The sequence below is a fragment of the Elgaria multicarinata genome, chromosome 6 (genome assembly GCF_023053635.1).
Source record: "Elgaria multicarinata webbii isolate HBS135686 ecotype San Diego chromosome 6, rElgMul1.1.pri, whole genome shotgun sequence".
Lineage (NCBI taxonomy): Eukaryota > Metazoa > Chordata > Lepidosauria > Squamata > Anguidae > Elgaria > Elgaria multicarinata.
This window is the reverse complement of record NC_086176.1, coordinates 13,220,709-13,239,718: the sequence shown is the minus strand read 5'-3', so window position 1 is coordinate 13,239,718 and position 19,010 is coordinate 13,220,709. Positions and strand designations below refer to the sequence as shown.

Genomic DNA, 19,010 nt, shown 5'->3' with positions numbered 1-19,010 from the left:
GCATGAGAGGGATTGTGTAGGAGCTGCCTATCAATGGCAATTGGGGAAGTGCTGTTTAGCCCCAATCTGGCTGGGAGCAGGGGGATCATTGCTGTGTGTGAGAGTGTGGGGTGAGTAGGCTTCTGCCTGGGTGAGCTTGAAGTCACTTGATTCGGTTTCCTTCTCTGACTAATGTGGGTTGTTCCTGGAACAGAAAAAATGTGACTCCAAAGATGGCTATGTAGATAATGATGATGATTTTGCAAAGGAGTGGATTTTGGATTCTCCCCTCTTGCTCATAATCTTAGTCCCTTGAAACTGTGCAAGGGGAGTTGCTGCTAGAGCAGGGGCACATGGGTCCAAAGAAGTGCTTTTGTGTGGGCTGTGTTATCTGATTCTCTCTCTCTCTCTCTCACACACACACACACACACATACACACACCCTCCTCTGCACATTCCTGGTGTTCATGATTTCAGAGACAGTTTCGTTCTCTGTGCAACATAAGGTTTTGCTGGAATGAAAAAAATGGGGCTTCAAATGAGTGCTTTTGGGGGGATTATTATTAGTAATGTTGTCTGCAGGGAAATCGACCCTACTGAATTTGGCCTATTTTGCGGTAAGAGCTGCAAAAATTAGGAAGGAACAGGTTCAGGTGTCACCGTAGATACACGGAGTACAACGAGAAAGTAGGATATGTATACTGCAGAAGATGTGTGATGTTGTATGTTCACATTAGCGAATGACAACACTGCTGTGTAGTTCAGCATTGCTTTTTTATCTAGTCTGCTTGTGGGTTGGGGTTTGTTGGTTTGTCTGATGAGCACCTGCATTTCAAAATTTACTATTACACCACTCACTGCTCTTGACCTTTGGTTTATATCTTTGTAAAGCTAAATCCAGACCCATATTGCACATAGAAAGAATATTGAATCTTCTTTGTTATGTTGTGGAGGCTACACACTAGATTTTTGCTTAGAGGTAAAGTGTCCCCCAAAGCATTTATGAAGTTTTATGTATATTTCCAGCAAGTAGAACATATATTCTGGACATTTGATAGCTTGACGTTATTCATTGTTTGGTGCTTTGAAATGGAACGGTGAGGGTAATTCCTCTGTGTGTGTGTGTGTGTGTGTGTGTGTGTGTGTGTGTGTGTGTGTGTGTTTGGTAATATTTGGGAGAGGGAGAGAGCAAGAAATCTATTAAGTGAAATCATTGCAGTTAGTGGTCTACTTTCTTGCAACTTGCTTAGGCCATAATACATTTGGATAACTACAGTTGTAATTACTTAAATCTGTCTTCATCTCTGTTTCAGCAGGTAACAGAGTATTCGGTGTCGTTACCTTATTGTGGCATGATCTGTCTGTTAAACTGTAAAGGAAAATGGTCACGTGTGGAGGTAGGAAATGTATTTATTTATTTACAATGTTTATATACCGCTCCCCATTCAAAATAGGGTATATCTGCCCCACCCCCATCCCATCACTAGTCAGCTTTAAACCCACATTTGTAAATTTTTTTTTTTTTTCCTGAGCCAATTTCTGGTGGAGCAGATTCCTGATATTTGGCTGTGGGAGGGAACCTTCTTCCCCACCACTTTTCCCTACATCATTAAAGGAATTGATTTTAATTGAGGAAAACATGTACCATTTAAATGTTTAAAGGAGGTGGCAACTAATTTAAAAATGGATAGAACCAAAATAAAAGATGAAAACTAGCTGTGAAATATATGTTGACTTTTGCTTGCCGCTTTTCCAAAGATGGCTGGTATGTTCTCTTGAGCATTCTGAATGTTCTTCGTGCCCTTAGCCTTGGGTACAGCAGTTGGCTTGTCTTTAGATTCCTGAGGAGCTTGGCTCTTCCCTTTTGGTTGTGAAACTATCTGCCAAGCATGTGCTTCTGGGCTACTGCTGTTCCATGGTTGTGGAGGTGCTAGTAAGGGGCTTCTCACAAACCTGAACTTGCATAGTCTGGAAAATAGGTCTGAATCTCCCAAACTAACACTTGACCTTTCTGTGGGGTCTCTTGAGGAGGGTTCCACCCTACTAACAGGTTCTCTATCAGTCTAACCATGCAGATGCTGCCTGATCGAGTGACTCTTTAGCAATAAACTGTTTCTTTCACTGCCTAGTTGCTTAAAGGACAGTTCCTGCCTTTATCATTCACAGTGACCTGTTAAGTCTAAAATGCAGCTTGCTTTAAGAACATAAGAAAGACAGGTTGCTTACCTGTAACTGTAGTTCTTCGAGTGGTCATCTGTGCAGTCACACATATGGGCTCTGCGCCTGCGCAGGGCCAGCTCCGGAAACTTCTCTAGCTGAAAGTCTTTTAGGCGGGAACCCCTCCCCCACCGTCCACTGAGCATGCTCAGGGGTTCCCGCCTAATCCCCTCAGTTCCTGAAACCACCTAAACTGTCTCACTGAGGTGAACCACCAGGTAATCAAAAAATGACACCATAGTGGGGACGGTGGGAGGGTTGTGTGACTGCACAGATGACCACTCGAAGAACTACAGTTACAGGTAAGCAACCTGTCTTTCTTCTTCGTGGTCTCTGTGCATCACACATATGGGCGAATAACAAGCTGACTACCGGAGGTGGGTGGTGTCAGGTGATGGATGAAAATTCAACGGATTGCCGATAAGACGGCATGCCCAAAGGCACAGTCTCTACGCGCTCTGATGTCCAGACGGTAGTGACTGGCAAAAGTCAGAGGTGTTATTATTATTATTATTATTATTATTATTTATTTATTTATTTATATAGCACCATCAATGTACATGGTGCTGTACAGAGTAAAACAGTAAATAGCAAGACCCTGCCGCATTGACCAGGTATCCGCTTTGCAGAGGTCCGGTATGGCAATACCTCTTTCAAAAGCTGTAGCAGTGGCCCCTCCTCTGGTGGAGTGAGAGCGCACTTTCCCCTTCAGCGGGGGGCTAGCAAGTTCATAGGCTAATTTAATAGTCTGAAAAACCCAAGCAAATATTCTCTGCGGAGATGCTTGGAGTCCCTTTTGTTTGACCCATAACAAATAAAAAATCTTAGGGATCTCCGGAGAGTCACAGTTCTGTCCAGCGTATGTAGTGTCGACTCAAGAAGAGTTGTCGGCGCAAGGAAAAAGCTTGGCAGAGTATTATTATTATTATTATTATTATTATTATTATTATTATTATTATTATTATTTATTTATTTATTTATTTATATAGCACCATCAATGTACATGGTGCTGTACAGAGTAAAACAGTAAATAGCAAGACCCTGCCACATAGGCTTACAATCTAAAATCCTGCCCAAGGTGAAAGGAGAAACAACCTTTGGAAGAAAGCTGGGTCCGGTCTAAGGACCACTTTGTCGGCATGAAAAACCGTATAAGGTGAGTCCATACGGAGTGCCGCTAACTCTGATGGACGTCTAGCAGACGTTATGGCAACAAGGAATACCACCTTAAAGTCGGTAAACGCAAATCTGTCTTTGCCAACAGTTCGAAAGGCTTGGCAGACAGTGCTTTGAGCACCACGGAAAGGATCCATTGCGGAACAAAGGAACGAAGGGGTGGAACTGTATCTTTCATCCCTTTCGTTTAACCAGTGGATGAGTGAAGACCGAACAGCCCTGAATCCATAAATGTGAGGCAGAAATCGCTGCCAGATAAACTCTAAGTGAGGAAACTTAAGGCCTCTTTTAACAAGGAAAAAGGAAAGTGAGGATGGTGGAAATAGGCTCTGAAAGGGGTTTCTCATTCCTGCTTAGTGCAAAGGAGGAGTGAGCTTCCCATTTGGTAGCATATGACTTTCTAGTCGCTTGTTTCTTAGCTGCTAGAATTATGTCCCATATATCAGGGGGTAAGGATTGACAGTCTAACATTGTGGTTTCTACTATGAGGTCCAGAGAGCTCAATAAATTGAGGATTACTCCCACTGCCTTCGATAGCATCCTCTTCTAAGATGCTACTAGAAGCCAGTTGTCTAAATATAGGTAGACTTTCACCCTGTGTAGGCAATGAACTGCCATATATTCTTGAGATTGAACAATCCTTCACCATCAGATGGGAGGTCCTCAATCTAGTTCACAGAGTGAGACCTGCTAAGCATAGGTATGCATGCGAAGCGCCAGAACGCGCACCATCGCTCTCAACTCAAGTGAAGTGACGGGTCATGTAAAGTTGCTGACAAGAGGAAAGTTGTATCTGGACATCATAACTAGATAGTGTATGACTCTGGGGCCCAAAGCAGATGAATATGTTCTGAAAACTCCCCTTGGGGCTAACTGAACTAATATAGAATTGGAACATGGGTGCATAAAGGAAAAAAAACCCATGTCCATTACTGCACTTTAAAGATTCTGCACTTTCCAATGTCAGAGCCATCAAAGAAGGGCCCTTCCAGGAATTTTTAACTGTCAGAAGCAGTGTTGGGAGGAAAAATATCGACACTGGAGTTGGCTTCTCAGTACATACAGCATGAGATACAAAATCCTGCACTTTATTTACCTAGTTATGTGTCTCAATACCAAGCCTGGTCATCCTCAATGACCGGGAAGTGGTATAAGTCCTCCAAAGGAGGTTCTGCCCTGTGTGGGTGATGCAGAAGAGAGCAATGTTGAGACCGACTGATAGTCCTCAAAGGATTGAAGGGAATCAGGTCTATTCTTATGCTCTAACTCATCTTCCCCAAGTTGATCTCCTGATGTCCCATGGAATGGGGGTGGAATGGGGAAGAGCTAAGTAATTGTGCTGACGCATTGTAGCTGTAACAGCTGAGCCCTGTGTATCGGTTGCAATGACAGTGATCTCGGTTGTATGTATCCCCATCACGGTACTGAAGCCAGTATCCATGCTTGTATGGTATTCTCAGGAGACATGGCCCATTTAACATTGTGTCCCCTCCTCTTCCAAGGGAGGGCCCTGCCACGACACAGGCTCTGAACACCAGACCTCCCGTCTGTCACCACTTATTATGGGGCGACACAGGCTCTGAACACCAGACCCGGCCGAGGCTACTCCCTGCTCAAGCTAAGCACCACCGCTTGATACGCCTCAACTATGTGGAGAAAGGGGTTTAAAATGGAGAATAGATTTTAATATATATATAATAATGCGCTGTGAGTTATATCTGCTTAGGTGAATGATTGTCAGAGTGGGTGTTATATGTGTAAACTTAAGATGATAAATGCCAAACAGACACGTGGGATTTTTGTGGTAGTTTTAAAAACAAAACAATTAAAATTTATTTTTAAAAGTTCATAAGCTTTGTTTCAAATAACAACATTTAAAAACCTTTTTGAAACCTTTCATACAATCCGGTCACTCATTCACATTCGCGCTTTCCTTTTTCTCACACAATCACTCTTGAACTTTCTTTATTATCAGTATTGATTAATATACTTCCACTACGTGCACACCACACTCTAAAGACACCACTCACTACACTGACTCTCAAATTTCCTAGAACTTAAGTACCATAAATACAGAGAGCACTACCGACTCTAAGAGTACCTAACAAGTCTCCCTGAAAAGGTTCCCTGAAAAGAACAAGAACTTCTGAAAAGAACCTTGAAAAAAACTCCCAATCCCCTCAGTCATTCCCTTATATATATCACTCCTCCCCCCTCCCAAGACATTCTAACTCCGCCCACTCAGGCCAACATTCTACAAACCACAGACTTACAAACTGCAGACATACATTTGGAATTGACTTGTGGGGTGTAACGCCACAGGCCCCCCCAAAAATGATGACATCAGGCATCATGGTAATAAAATGCTCTCCATTGAAAGCAAAGCACTCAGAGCGTAGAGACTCTGGAATGGGGACCTTGCAATTGGTGGTTAGCCTGCAAGGTATACACTGCCTGATGTGGTGGACAGATGTCCATTGGCTTTGGAGGGGAGAGATATTACATCTCACCCTCTGACATTGAAGCTGCATGCGAGATGCCCTCTTGGTATCAAGAGTCTCAGCGTTTGTACCAAAGAAGCTATTAATGTTATTGCCAATCTTGGTATCAAGGGTTCCAGCCTTGGTACCGAAAAAACCAGTTATGTTATTGTCATTTTCAGTACCAAAAATTCCAGTCTTGGTACCAAAGAAGCCAGTTATGTTATTGTCAGTCTCAGTACCAAAAGTTCCAACCTTGGTACCAAAAAAGCCAGTTATGTTATTGCCAGTCTCAGCATTAAGAATTCCAGCGTATTGAAGATGCTAGTTATGTAATTGCCACTCTTGGTATCGAGGGCTCCAGTCTGTACCGAAGAAGCTATATTGTTGCCAGTCTCGGCATTGAGAGATTCATTCTCGGTACCGAAGAAGCTAGTTATATTGTTGCCAGTCTCGGTACCGAGAGGTTTCAGGCTAGGCACTGAAGAAGCTAGTTATATTGTTGCAAGTCTCGGTACCGAGAGGTTTCAGGCTAGGCACTGAAGAAGCTAGTTATATTGTTGCAAGTCTCGGTATCGAGAGTTTCAGTGTACTGAAGAAGCTAGTTATTATTGCTACCTAGGAGGCCAGCCATGGGGACTCTAACAGTAGTGGTTAGATCTGGCTTCCATCGAACAGCAGGTCCTCTATGCGGGTGCGTGCCTGCTGGGACAGCCCTGCGGACCTTAGCTACGCATGCCTTCGTAGTGCAATGGAAACTACCATGGCTTTGAGGCGCAGTCCTTAGCGTGGCGTGCTGTATTAAGCTATTGTCGAGAAAGTCTCATAGCCTCAGTACAAAAACATCTGCCAGTTCCCTTTGGTCATCTGGCAAGAATCCGGAGAAAGATGTAATCTCCTCCCATAAAGAGAGCTTATGTTTTGCCATTGTGGCTTGGTAATTATGCACACGAAGGGATAAAGCTGTAGAAGAGTATACTCTTCTCCCCAGGCCGTGCAACCTACGGCCTTCTTTGTCCACTGGTGCATTATTTGAGTACTATTGAGTTAGGTTTTGGGTGTGTAAATAGGAACGGGACAATTTAGTCCTGCATCTTATAAATATATGTTGTCTAGCCTCCTCGATGTTGTGGCATAGAGGAGGGCAGCTTCCATGATTGTTGCGCTGTGCGCAGCAGCACAGGCAAATATGGAATAGCCACTGGGGTTGATGACCCACAGTATACATCATCGTAAACTGGGTCATTAAATTTCTCTATAGGTTGGGATATTTGAGTCCCTAGGGACGTTGCCATTCTTTGTACCTGATCAGTAAAGTTTGCTAAGTCATCTGAAGGGGACACCACGTCTGCAGTGACCACGAGGTCATCTGGTGGTGATGTATCTTGTGAGGAGTCCGATTGGTAATCCTCCTCCGATGGAACATCCAGTCCCATGTCTGATGTAGGCAACGTCTGCAATGTTTGCGATGATACCGAGCGGTTGGTACTGCAGTTTGCGTCGGTTGCGGAGTGTGCCTCGGTACCGATGGTAGAGGCGGCAGTGGCATGGCCATGACATCCTCTGGGAGAGGTGGACGGGAGATCGTCGGAGGGTGGTTGTGGGTACTGATAATAGTAATCTAGGTGCCTTCTGTGTCTCCAATCCTCGTAATAATACAGAGGATACTGGGGAGGTTGCCAATCAGCGTAATAATCCCGCATTCTTGGAGGGGACATAGGTCGTTCGCCATGGGTGGCATACTGGCGACCTGAATGAATTAAAGCTGGTGAATGGTCCTGGGCTTAACCATTTATTTATTTATTTATTTAATTACATTTATATACCGCCCCACAGCCGAAGCTCTCTGGGCGGTTTACAACATTTAAAAATAGTAAACATTAAAAGTATGGCGACGCGTGTCGGTATCGATAACCTTTGGTATCGACTGACGGTTGCTGTGGCATTTATCAGTACCGACATCCGTCGGTATCGATGGGTTGTGGCTCTTCTCGGTATCGAGGGGAAAAAGGGCCCCGATCAGCCGAGGTATTATCCATGGACGAACCTCTAATTTCGCCTTCCGAGACCGATGCCCTTATGGTAGGGTCATCAGCCGGTACCGTGATGATCCGTAATGGAGACGGTGCCGGCGAGTCAGCAATACGCTCTGTTTGCTGCAGAGGGTTCAGTACCGGTGGCGAGGATGGAGTCGCCCGTCTCGGTATCGAGTATGGTCTCGGAAGCAATAGCCTCAGTACCAGGCTTATAGGTAGGGAAAGCGATAGCCTCGGTATCGGGCTTATCGGTAGCGGCGGAGACCTTTGCAGTGAAAGGTTCGACATAGGGCTCCTATGCCCTGCCGCATGCCTCGGTACCGCTGTGTTCGGTACCGGGCTCGGTATCGACGAATCAGTATCGACGACTTTTTCCTCGCATTTATATTCTTGAGTTTTGCTCTTATTCCTCTGAGGGTCGTGTGCCTCAGAACACTCTCTCGCTCTCTTAGAAAATCTTTTGCCGCCCTTGCGGATGCGGACTGAGAGGAGGAGGAGGGGGGAACTGGTAAGGCTCACTCCATGCTGGAGGAAATTGGGGCATAGACTCCATTACGATAGGAGATTTGGAGCGTCGAGATGGTCTCAGTTTCTCCACTGCCTCCAACACCTTATCCTAGAGTATCGCCCAAAGGCGGTCTGAGCGGTTCTTTCTCGTTTGCCTCGAGAACTTAAACAAACACACAAGATTCCACAATGTGTGTTTCCCCCAAGCAGAGCAAACAAAGTGAGTGTCCATCGGTTTGCGTGATCTTCAGCCCGCAAACGGGGCACTTCTTGAAGAGGCCTTGATGTGCCATAAGCCACAAGGCTAAGTAACAACAAACAAATCCTTTTTTCCCCTTTTTTTCTTTTTTCTTTTTTTTAATAACTAAATAGAAAAGGTTAGAAAAACTGGAGAGAAAAGACAAGAAGGAAAATAGAATATTTTCAGCTGAGGTAAAGTATATCACACACGAGAAGTCTCCAAACACTGTTGACCCTACAGGCGGTTGAAGAGAACTGAGGGGATTAGGCGGGAACCCCTGAGCATGCTCAGTGGACGGTGGGGGAGGGGTTCCGCCTAAAAGACTTGCAGCTAGAGAAGTTTCCGAAGCTGGCCCTGCGCAAGCGCAGAGCCCATATGTATGATGCACAAAGACCACGAAGAAGAAGTGCTATGCTGGATCAGACCAAGAGTCCATCTAGTCCAGCACTCAGTTCACACAGTAACCAACCAGCCATCAGTCAGGGATGAACAAGCAGGACATGGTGCAACGGCACCCTCCCACCCATGTTCCCCAGCAACTGGTGCACACAGGCTTACTGCCTTGAATACTGGAGATAATACACAACCATCAGGGCTAGTAGCCATGGATAGCCTTTGCCTCTAGGAATTTATCCAGCCCCCTTTTAAAGCCATCCAAATTGGTGGCCATCACTACATCTTGTGGCAGTGAGTTCCATAATTTAACTATGCACTGTGTGAAGAAGTACTTCCTTTTATTTGTCCTGGATCTCCCACCAATCAGCTTCATGATATCTGTTAAAAGCGATTGTCTTATTTCTGCTTCATTCCACCTGTGCAGATAACAAGTGTTCATAGTAGCCGAGCTCTTGATGTACAATTTATGGATACTGGAACTGTAGCGTCTGTAAAAGTAGTAGAACTGAGAGAGATTCCCTCAACATTCCTGCGTGAAATCATTGCACTACCACCTCAGGTATGAAGACCTCTCATCGCTGATTAAAACTCCAGATAGTTCCAATACACTTCCTATGTAGGCATCGTTCTTGCTGCCATATGTATTTCAGTATAACCTGAATACCATGGTTAACTGAATTGTATTGTATGATGGTTCATTTTTAGGCAATAAAATGCTGTTTGGCTGATCTTCCTCTTAATATCGGCATGTGGACTCCAGATGCTGTACTTTGGCTAAGAGATACGGTGCTAAATTGTCCTAACTGCAGCATAAAGGTAAAAATATTCATTGCTTAAAATCAATGGGGACAGGGTGTTTTGGAATGCCTCCTGCATATCATTTGCACTAGTTTCCGTCATTTCCTGTCAGTTTGCTTTGGTGAAAAAACAAATGTTGTTGTCATAAATGCAAAAATGTCCATTGATGAATAATTATTTTTTGTAGCCATTCTCTTTCCATTTAGTTAAACGTTCTGTTTATGTGACCCACAACCTTTGATGGGACATCATATAATTATTATATCCACAACATTTTGCACTTACCTGTAAAAGTGAGACGTTAACTATAGATGTGTTCTAGGGATTATTTAAGTCCATCTCTTTCTTTTTTGAAAGCTGCTGGCAGATGCAAAGCAGTGCAGTTTTTGACATTTAGAAATATTGCACTTCCCTGAATTTTGCCCACCTTTTGGTCTTTACATGAACTTGTTTTCCTCCTTTCTGCTCATTCCACATTTACTCTGTCCAAAGAAAGTACATAGGCATAAGTATTATCCTTTACAACTGTGTAATACTATTGTCAAAGTGAGAATGGTGGCATGAAGTATGGAGGCCTAAAACTGAGGTTCACTATTTGCCAGAAAAGTTTCCATCTGTCAGGAAACTGAATCTCACTCAAGTATCTAGATAGGAAAAAAATGCCTAAAGTGGCTAGATTTTTTTCCTCTTCCTACATTGTTTTTCAAATTTTCAGTGCAAAACAATTCCATCTTGTCCTGATTAGGTTGTGTGCAGTGGAAATAGTATGATTCCTACTAGGAACATAGTATAGTGAAGAGGACCGGGAAATATGTGGATCAAATTTCACCTCTGCCGCAAACTCACCAGGCCTCCATTCTCTTCCCCCTTCAGACTGCAGTATGGGGTTCATACTGATTTTAACCTTGAACAATTGTTAGGATTGCTGAGAATAGATGTGAAAATCTTTGAATATTCAAGAGCTATATAAATGAGGTTGTAGTAAAAAAAATACACAGTCCACACTTGTAGAAGGAGGATTTTATTTCCTTATAAGGTTGAATAGTGCAGAAAAGAACATCAATGTACTTTGTGGCTCTTTTTTTACACTGTGATGCAGACTTTCCTTGCGCAGTTGTGTGAGCAAAATCTAAGCCTAGCTCCTCCCTGGAGTCTTTTCTCTCTTCCAGTCCTGCCCATGACTTCAGTGACTTGCTGGTTGCACATACTCATGAATAATAAAAATATGTGCATCTCTCTCTCTCTTTCTCTCATTTACACACACACAAACGCACACACTGGTCCAGTGGAAGAACTTCAGGTAGTTCACAATTCCTCAGAACAAAATTAAGCTGTCTGAGTTTGCTGGGAACTCCGGCTGAAACTCCTTCCCTGGTCTTCACGTTAGTCTTGACATGAGAGAGGGAACTTGCCACCTATTCTTGAGACAGTGACAATAAAAAAATAAACGCTTTAGTTGCAAGATACCTCCTTCAGCAAACAGTTTTGAGACACCTGGCTACAGGTGACTGGGGAGATGTCGGAATTGGGGTCTCATTCTGTTGCTTGTAGACTCTTGCCCTCCTTCCAGCTCGTTTCTGTGGTGGGGGAGTGCAAGAAAGCAGACTTTAAAAGCTGTGCTCACTGTTGAGAATCTTCATATAGCATTCTTTTGAATCACACTGTACATCATATCAGTACTGCCAAATCCTTGGAGGTGTTAGGATGGGTTGTGAGCTTTATTGGCCTGGTTCAGACAACACGCTAAACCATGCTGCTTAACCACAAAATGTTTAATGGAATGCATTAAGGTTAATGCACTCCCTTAACCATTCTGTGGTTAAGCAGCATGGTTTAGCGTCTGAACCAGGCCTTAGTTAGATTTACCCTAGTGTAATTGGCTGTACTGTTCAATTAATGTATGGCTATTAAGCCCTGTTTTTATTGAATAAATGACTCAATATGCTTGCGTAGGGCTTTCTTCTCAATTAATGGCCTGCTCTTCCCTGTTTTCTTTTTGACCTTTTTTATTTTATTTTATTTTGACATTTTAGAAAATTAATTATTTCCTCCACCTACCCACCCTACATGCGATAGTCCAAGCATTCAGTAATTATAATAAATCAAGGCAGAAAAATTCATAATAACATTATTCATTTTAACCAGAGAGACTAATATGCTACAGGCAGAGTGTTATGAAATTGAGTGTTACCAACATAGACAATAAATTGATACCAATCCATAGCGAATGTATCGTGTTCCCAACTTCCTTTTGCCAATTGGGTTCCTTGGAGGAAAAAAGGCGGGATATAAATGCAAAAATAAATAATTAAAAAATAACTTGTTTGTTAATTTTTCAGATAAGGCAATCTTCCAAACCCACCAGGCATCCAATAATAACCTTTTAACGCTGATGCAAATGTTTTCTCTTTTTCTCTCCCCCCCCCCCCCACTTTTTAAGGTTGTTAAACTGGATGACAGGATTGCACACATCTATTTATTTACACCAAAGAATTTCCCAGACCCGGACCGCAGTATAAATAGACAGATCACTAATGCGGACTTGTGGAAGCATCAGAAGGACGTCTTCTTGAGCGTCTCTCCCAGCAGCTTGCCTGGAAAGGGGGAAACGGACTTACCGGAGCTGGCAAGATTGGGTGTCAAGAGGGGTTCCACCAGTTCGGTTCCACGTACTCTGGAGCCGAGCAACACTGCCACATCCTTGAGCATGCCACCACCTTTGCCGTTGGCACCCCAGGAGCAAATGGATATGTTTGTCTCGCTGGCCTGCCACCCTGGTTACTTTGTCCTCCAGCCTTGGCAAGAGATGCACAATTTAGAAGAATTGGTGGAAGAGATGCTGCTGTACTATAGCACAGCAGAAGAAGGCGCTGTTGCTGTGGAAAAGAACAAACTCTATGCTGCTAAAGTGAAAAATAAGTAAGTAGCTCTCGTAAATGTCCCATTAATACTGCTTCATTAATAATGGGTTGGATCCAGACCAAACCAATCTGTGTTTAAGGTTCTAAGTGCAGTTCTGCTGGATCAGACGAAAGGTCTAGCTATAACAACACTGGCAAGCCAGATCAGGCAGGTCATAAAAGCAACATCGTTCCCTGATGTTTGTCCCCACTATCTTGGGAAATACTGCCCCTGAACATAGAGGTGTACCATTTAGCCTTTAAGGTTAGAGATACACCCTTCCCTCTCTCTTCTCCCCACACCCAATCAATTTCCTTCTTTTGAAAGTCTTTGCTTTCTTTCATTCTAGCTTGTCTTGATTCTGTCCCCCTCTGCTGCTCTTTAATTTTCTGACTCCATTTGCTGTTTCCTCTTGGGATCTTAAATGTTTGATGTGGTATTTTTATGCACAAATACCTCCGTACTCTTAAACCAATGACTTTGGAGTACACGGAAGGGCCTCCCCTTGCAGGGGAGAGAGAGCTCTCTTCTTTGAGGTGACCTCAGATCTTCCTTTTGGGGTGGGACGACTTCTCAAAACCACAAGGGCCCTGATAAAGTAGGTAGGGGTTAAGACCTCAAAGGAGTTCTTGAATAAATGAATGAAGAGTGTGTTCTGAGGGGCACAAGCAGCCGTTAGAGCAGAATGAGTCCCATGTGTTACTTGGTATAATGAAAAATTGGGGGCCCTTCTCAGAAAGGGTTCAGTTTCCATTTGTCCTCTGTGTGGGTCAGCTGCCATAGCAAATGCTTGCTCATTTACTGCTAACTTTAAAGGTTTTTTAACTAGAAGTAACAGTGAAATTCAGCCCTTGTTATTAGATATTTCGTCCTGAGCTCATTGTGGCTGTACATATGTCATTCAGATTTCATTCTCTGTTTCTTAGGTGGCACAGAGTGCTAATAAAAGGAATGTTAGCAAATGGGTTGGTGTCCGTGTATGAGCTGGACTATGGTAAACACGAGCTTGTCGGCATCCAGAATGTAAGACCTTTGCTGGACAGGTTCAGAAAACTTCCGTTTCAGGCTGTAATAGCCCAGCTTGCGGGTAGGTGGCACATTCTTAATTATTGAAAAGATAAACATGAAGATAATAACAGAACAAAAAGCCAAATTTGAATACAATAATGCCTTGAAATAACTTTGTATAGTATAAACCGCTTTAACACTTAAAATCAATTTTTCCTCTTCCCTAGAGATGTTCAATAGGACCATCTGTAGCACGCCAGTGGATTTATACTGTTGTGAGAATTCATTATTATTTATTCCATTTATTTATTTTATTTCATTTCTATACCATCCAATAACCAAAGCTCCCTGGGCAGGTCACAACAATTAAAACCATAAAATGCAACATGATAACATACAATATCAAAGTTTAATCTGCTAGTCTATGACCGTAATAAAATTTGATTTGAATATCAAAGTTTTAAACTACAGCATAAAATAAAATACAATTTATTTATTTATTACACTTATATACCGCTCCCATAGCCAGGGCTCTCTGGGTGGTTTACAGAAATTCTAAAATTGAGATAAAAACAAGTATACAAAATTTAAAACTCTAAAACACAGAACTTGTCTAAAACACATAAAGCATTAAAAACCGTTAAAAAACTAAACATGTGGGTGATTAAGATGTGCTGCCATATGCCTGGGCAAAGAGGAAAGTCTTAACCTGGCGCCGGAAAGATAGCAGCGTTGGTGCCAGGCGAGCCTCGTCAGGGAGATCATTCCATAGTCTGGGGGCCACCACCGAAAAGGCCCTGTCCCTCGTTGCCACACTCCAAGCCTATTAAAACCTAGAAACAGTTCAAAAATACAGTATCAGATGTAAAATAACAGAAACTTGAAAGACAAAAATGCCTGGGAATATAAGAATGGGCTCTAATCGTAAATGAAATGCTAGTTGGCAAAGAACCTGCCACAGAGTGGATTGTATCACGCGTTAAGAGAGGAAGTTAAGCGGTTTGTATCCCAAGGAGCGTTGGCCAATTCCTATGATGTGAATCCATACCAATGCTTCAAAATAATAATAGTTACACTTTTAGTGTTGGGATGCAATCACATGGTAGGTACATCTAACTTCCAAATCCAAATCTTTATTATGCAACCAAAATAGGTTTTAGCCAACAACATCAACAATAGACACCACAAGATACAATATAAAACAGAGTATTATAGTTGTTCAGTCATATATATATATATATATATATATTACAGTTCCGTTAATTATTCAGGATATAAATTATAGCAGCCCATATCCTAAACCAGGTCATTGTCCTCTGTCGCAGTTCTAAGCTGAGCTGCTTTAACTGCAAAGCTAGCTATGCTTAATAGAATGGACTTAGATGAATTGTAAGTAAGTAAATAACTTTATCCATATCATTAAGATTGCCTGCTTGTACTAAGTGTCTCTTTAGATATTTATCTCTAGGGCTTCTATAGAGTTTACAGTGTAGGATGTAATGTATCGTGTCCTCCGCCTCCTGACTTCCACAGATGCATAAGCGTTGACCTCTGGGGATGTTCTTATATCTCCCGTCCCTAAAATTTGTTTTCATTGTCTGGAAACGCAAATCAGTAATGGCTTTACGGAGAAAGGGAGACGTAATTGCTGAGAGATATTTCTCTTCCTGATGAGCGAGTTTTAAGCAAGGGAACCTAGAAGAGAATCTCGATATTCTAATTGCGTCCATGTCCAGCTTAGCATAATATTCCTGTAGTCTGTCTTTAATAATTTTATGTGTTGATATCAACTGTATACCACTGATACCACTGTGTTGATATCAGTTACCACTGCCACTTTAGGGTCAAGCCCAAGGTTCTTCAAACTGAATTCACAACGGCTCAGCCAGTTGTTTTTAAAGGGGAAATTTCTCTGCTCCGTTACGCAAAGAGTTATCAGTCTGTTAGATGTAACTTATTTTTTTATCTTTAAAAAAATGGCTTAGCTTTCAAGGCAGGTTACACAGACGTACAAATATTTCCAGCAAAGATCATATTGGCAGCTAAAACAGAACAACAGTATTAGTAGAAGTGTTAAAAGGCAGGAGTAAATTAGAAACATCGTCACCTAGTGGCTAAAATGCACTAAGTTTGATGCTAGTTAAGTCATGTGAAAACTGTGAGGCCTTTCTCTCAGTCCCACCAACATCCCAGCCACGCCTGATGGGTATGCAGGAGAGGGCCTTCTCAGTGGCTGCTCCAAGGCTCTGGAACTCCCTTTCCCAGGGAGGCTAGGCTGTACTGGATCCCCCCTTTAACCTGTTACAGTTTTTAACATGTTTTTAATTTTACTGTAGGTTTAATTCTATTTTAACTTTTGTAATTTATATTTATATGTTTTAATTGTACATGTTTTAATCTTGTAAACCTCATTGAGCCCAGTACTGGGGAAATGGGGGGGGGGGGGGGAGAAGAAGGAAGAAGGAGAAAAACAACTTTCTAAAGGAGTATTCATGCATTCATCTCCACCCCACCACCCCCGCCTTCTCCATGCACGGTCTGAAATTGTATGACCCAGAAACTGCTACCACACAATTTGCTGTTAAAACTAGAGGTGTAGGTTGCTCAAAAGATAAAAGATTAAAATGCTTGGTTTTTTTTATTAATCTGGTGTGTTCACCAGACGACGTTTCATAATATGGGAAATTGAAGGCTCAGTTGTTCTGAGAAGGAACCCAATACAAGGAATTGTTCAAGGGTTCGGTTCTATAAACTTGATTTATGTTGCGTTTATTCCTGTATGGCTAACTATAGTCCTTGATTCTGTTGAACATTGAGACTTGGGGTGTGGGTGGGTGTTTTCAATTCCTAATCTGAAAGCTCAGGCTATGGAAAATAATGAGGTGCAGCTAAATATAGAAAGGCCAGCTCTTCAAATGGATGTAGCTGGCTGAGCAGCCATGATTGACTACCTTCATTTGCTCAAGATTATGAGCTGTAAAATTGCATGAGTCTCAAGGTTCGCACAACGTCTTGCAGTGTTTTATGGGTGTGTTTAACCTGCTTCTATGCTGCTTTCCTCTAGGAATAGAGCTGCAGCAGTGGTCAGAGGAGGCATCTATAGTCTTTCGAAACCACGTCGAGAAGAAGCCTCTGGTGGCACAAGTGCAAGCCGTGATTGATGGGGCTAATCCGTGGGACCGAAAAGTAGTCGTCTACTTAGTCGACACATCACAACCAGATACTGATATTTGGATTCATGATATTATGACCCAGTATTGTATGGAGATTGCAAAGGCAAACTAATCATTTTTTAATAAATAAATAAATAAATAAATAAATAAATAAATAGGTAATTTCAGCAATAAGAATGCGAATGTTATCATAGCTGTGACTAAAAATTTTGGTTTACTTCTGATTTTTGCACTGTTTAATGCTAGAATGTTATCTATATAAAAAAATAAATACTTCATTTAGCTTATTCTGTTGTAACTCTTGCCTTCTGCTTCAGATTGAGTTGCCCCCAAGACAACTTCCTCTTGATCCTAGTAACTGAGGCTACTGCGTTTTCTTTCTTCTACACTGCCCACACTCCCAATAATTAAAATAGTTTGGTAAGTATTTACAAAAGGGAATCACATTGGAGTAACTGAGTTTGAATTAGGTTTTGATCCCCAAACTATGCAAAAACACCATCATTCCCTGATGCTTTCTAACTAGGCCCATTTTGGTTACTGTCACCTCTGGATCATGGAAGTTTCTGTATGTGAAGTATGCTTCCTTCAAAGGTAAAGATCTCCCTGTCTAATGGAATTCTAAACTCTATTCTGTCTTCAGGCTACATTCTTTGAGACACCTCTTGCATTATGACAGTAAATCGTCCCTATGTTTTCCAACTATCTGCAATAATTTCAGTGATTCGGTCTTAGAAAAGTGGTGTCTTTTATAGCCCGATCATCTTGGGATGGGATCCACAGAGAGGTTTACTGAAGACTCAAGCTTCAAGACTCAAGTCTGAGACGGAAGTAACTTTTTCTCACCCTGCCATGGCAATTACCCTTTCAGAAATACTAAAGCAGAGGGGAGCAAACTGGTGTCCTCTAGATGTTTTGAACTATAACTCCCAGCATTCCTAAACATCTGTGGGACTGATGGGAGCAGGACTTCAGAACATCTGGAGGGGGCAAGTTGGGGAAGGTTTCACTGCAGAGTGCCCTCATTCATCAACATATTTAGCCCTCCCCCACTATACGCCCTCCCAAAATTCAGGAAATGTCCCTTGAATGTGATTAGCATAGGGATGGTTTTAAACAACAATTTATAGCAGTGGTTCTCAGTTGGTGGTCCATAGATCCCAGGGGGTCTGCATAATCCACCCAGGGGGTCCGTGGCACCATTCACATATTCACCATTCATTTCTGGAGTCCACTGACGACAAATTCCTACCAGAAGTAAAATATAGCATCACTGAGCCACCTGCGTGATTTAGCGACTAGCTTCAGAGATTGCTTCCCTGCACCTAATCCTGAAAACTCATGGAGAAGGAATCCTTTTGAATGTGGTGATGTACAACTAACAACTCTCTCTGCGGAAGAGCAAGATGCAGTTGTTGACGTGACTTGTGATGGTTCGTTGAAATCATTTTTCAAAGAGTATAGACTGGACCAATTCTGGGTGGAGGTTTTTCCTGATTATAAGAAGTTAGGTGAAAAAGCTTTGAAACATCTAGTTCCCTTTTGTTCCACATATCTTTGTGAATGCATTAACCTCCCTTTGCCTCATCCTTCTCCTGTGCTGCCCAAAGCTCAAGCTTTGAACTTTTTTTAAGTTTCAAAATGTTCTGCATGTCTACACTGTTCAAGCTTCAATTGAAAACAAAAATGAGCAAAATTAGTCTGTATTTTATTTCTTTGCGATATTTATATACCATTGAAACTAAAAAAATCTCTCACTGATTCACAATATTAAAATACAATATTAAAAACATAGTATTAAAACATAGGCTATCTTGTCCAGATAAGGGCACAGTTGGTATATCAGCCTAAAATGATAAAAGGTGCTCCTTGCCACTGAGTCCACCTGTGCCTCAACTGACAGCTCTGGACCCAAAAGCACCCCCAAACTATGAACCTGATCCTTTAGGGGGAATGCAACCCCGTCCAGGACAGGGCAAACATCACCTAGCCAGACAGATGAACCACCCGCTAACAGTAGCTCCGTCTTGTCTAGATTGAGTCTCACTTTGTTGACCCTCATCCAGTCCATTACCGTGCTCAGGCACTGTTTATCAGC

The 19,010-nt window shown here is 42.4% G+C and overlaps 1 protein-coding gene across 4 annotated transcripts in view; it reads left to right on the top strand.

Moving 5' to 3' along the window:
* Positions 1-17,199, top strand: part of TDRD7 (tudor domain containing 7) — a 55,968-nt gene extending 38,769 nt beyond the window's left edge. For 3 of the 4 annotated variants that reach the window (XM_063129065.1, XM_063129066.1, XM_063129068.1), the window contains 6 exons: positions 1,293-1,376; positions 9,457-9,591; positions 9,738-9,848; positions 12,271-12,749; positions 13,658-13,818; positions 16,804-17,199. In XM_063129065.1, coding sequence (XP_062985135.1) covers positions 1,293-1,376; positions 9,457-9,591; positions 9,738-9,848; positions 12,271-12,749; positions 13,658-13,818; positions 16,804-17,024 — 1,191 coding nt within the window. In that variant the 3' untranslated portion in view covers positions 17,025-17,199. The remainder of the gene's footprint in view (positions 1-1,292; positions 1,377-9,456; positions 9,592-9,737; positions 9,849-12,270; positions 12,750-13,657; positions 13,819-16,803) is intronic. The other variant, XM_063129067.1, reaches the window with a different exon arrangement.
* The last annotated feature ends 1,811 nt before the right edge of the window (positions 17,200-19,010 follow it).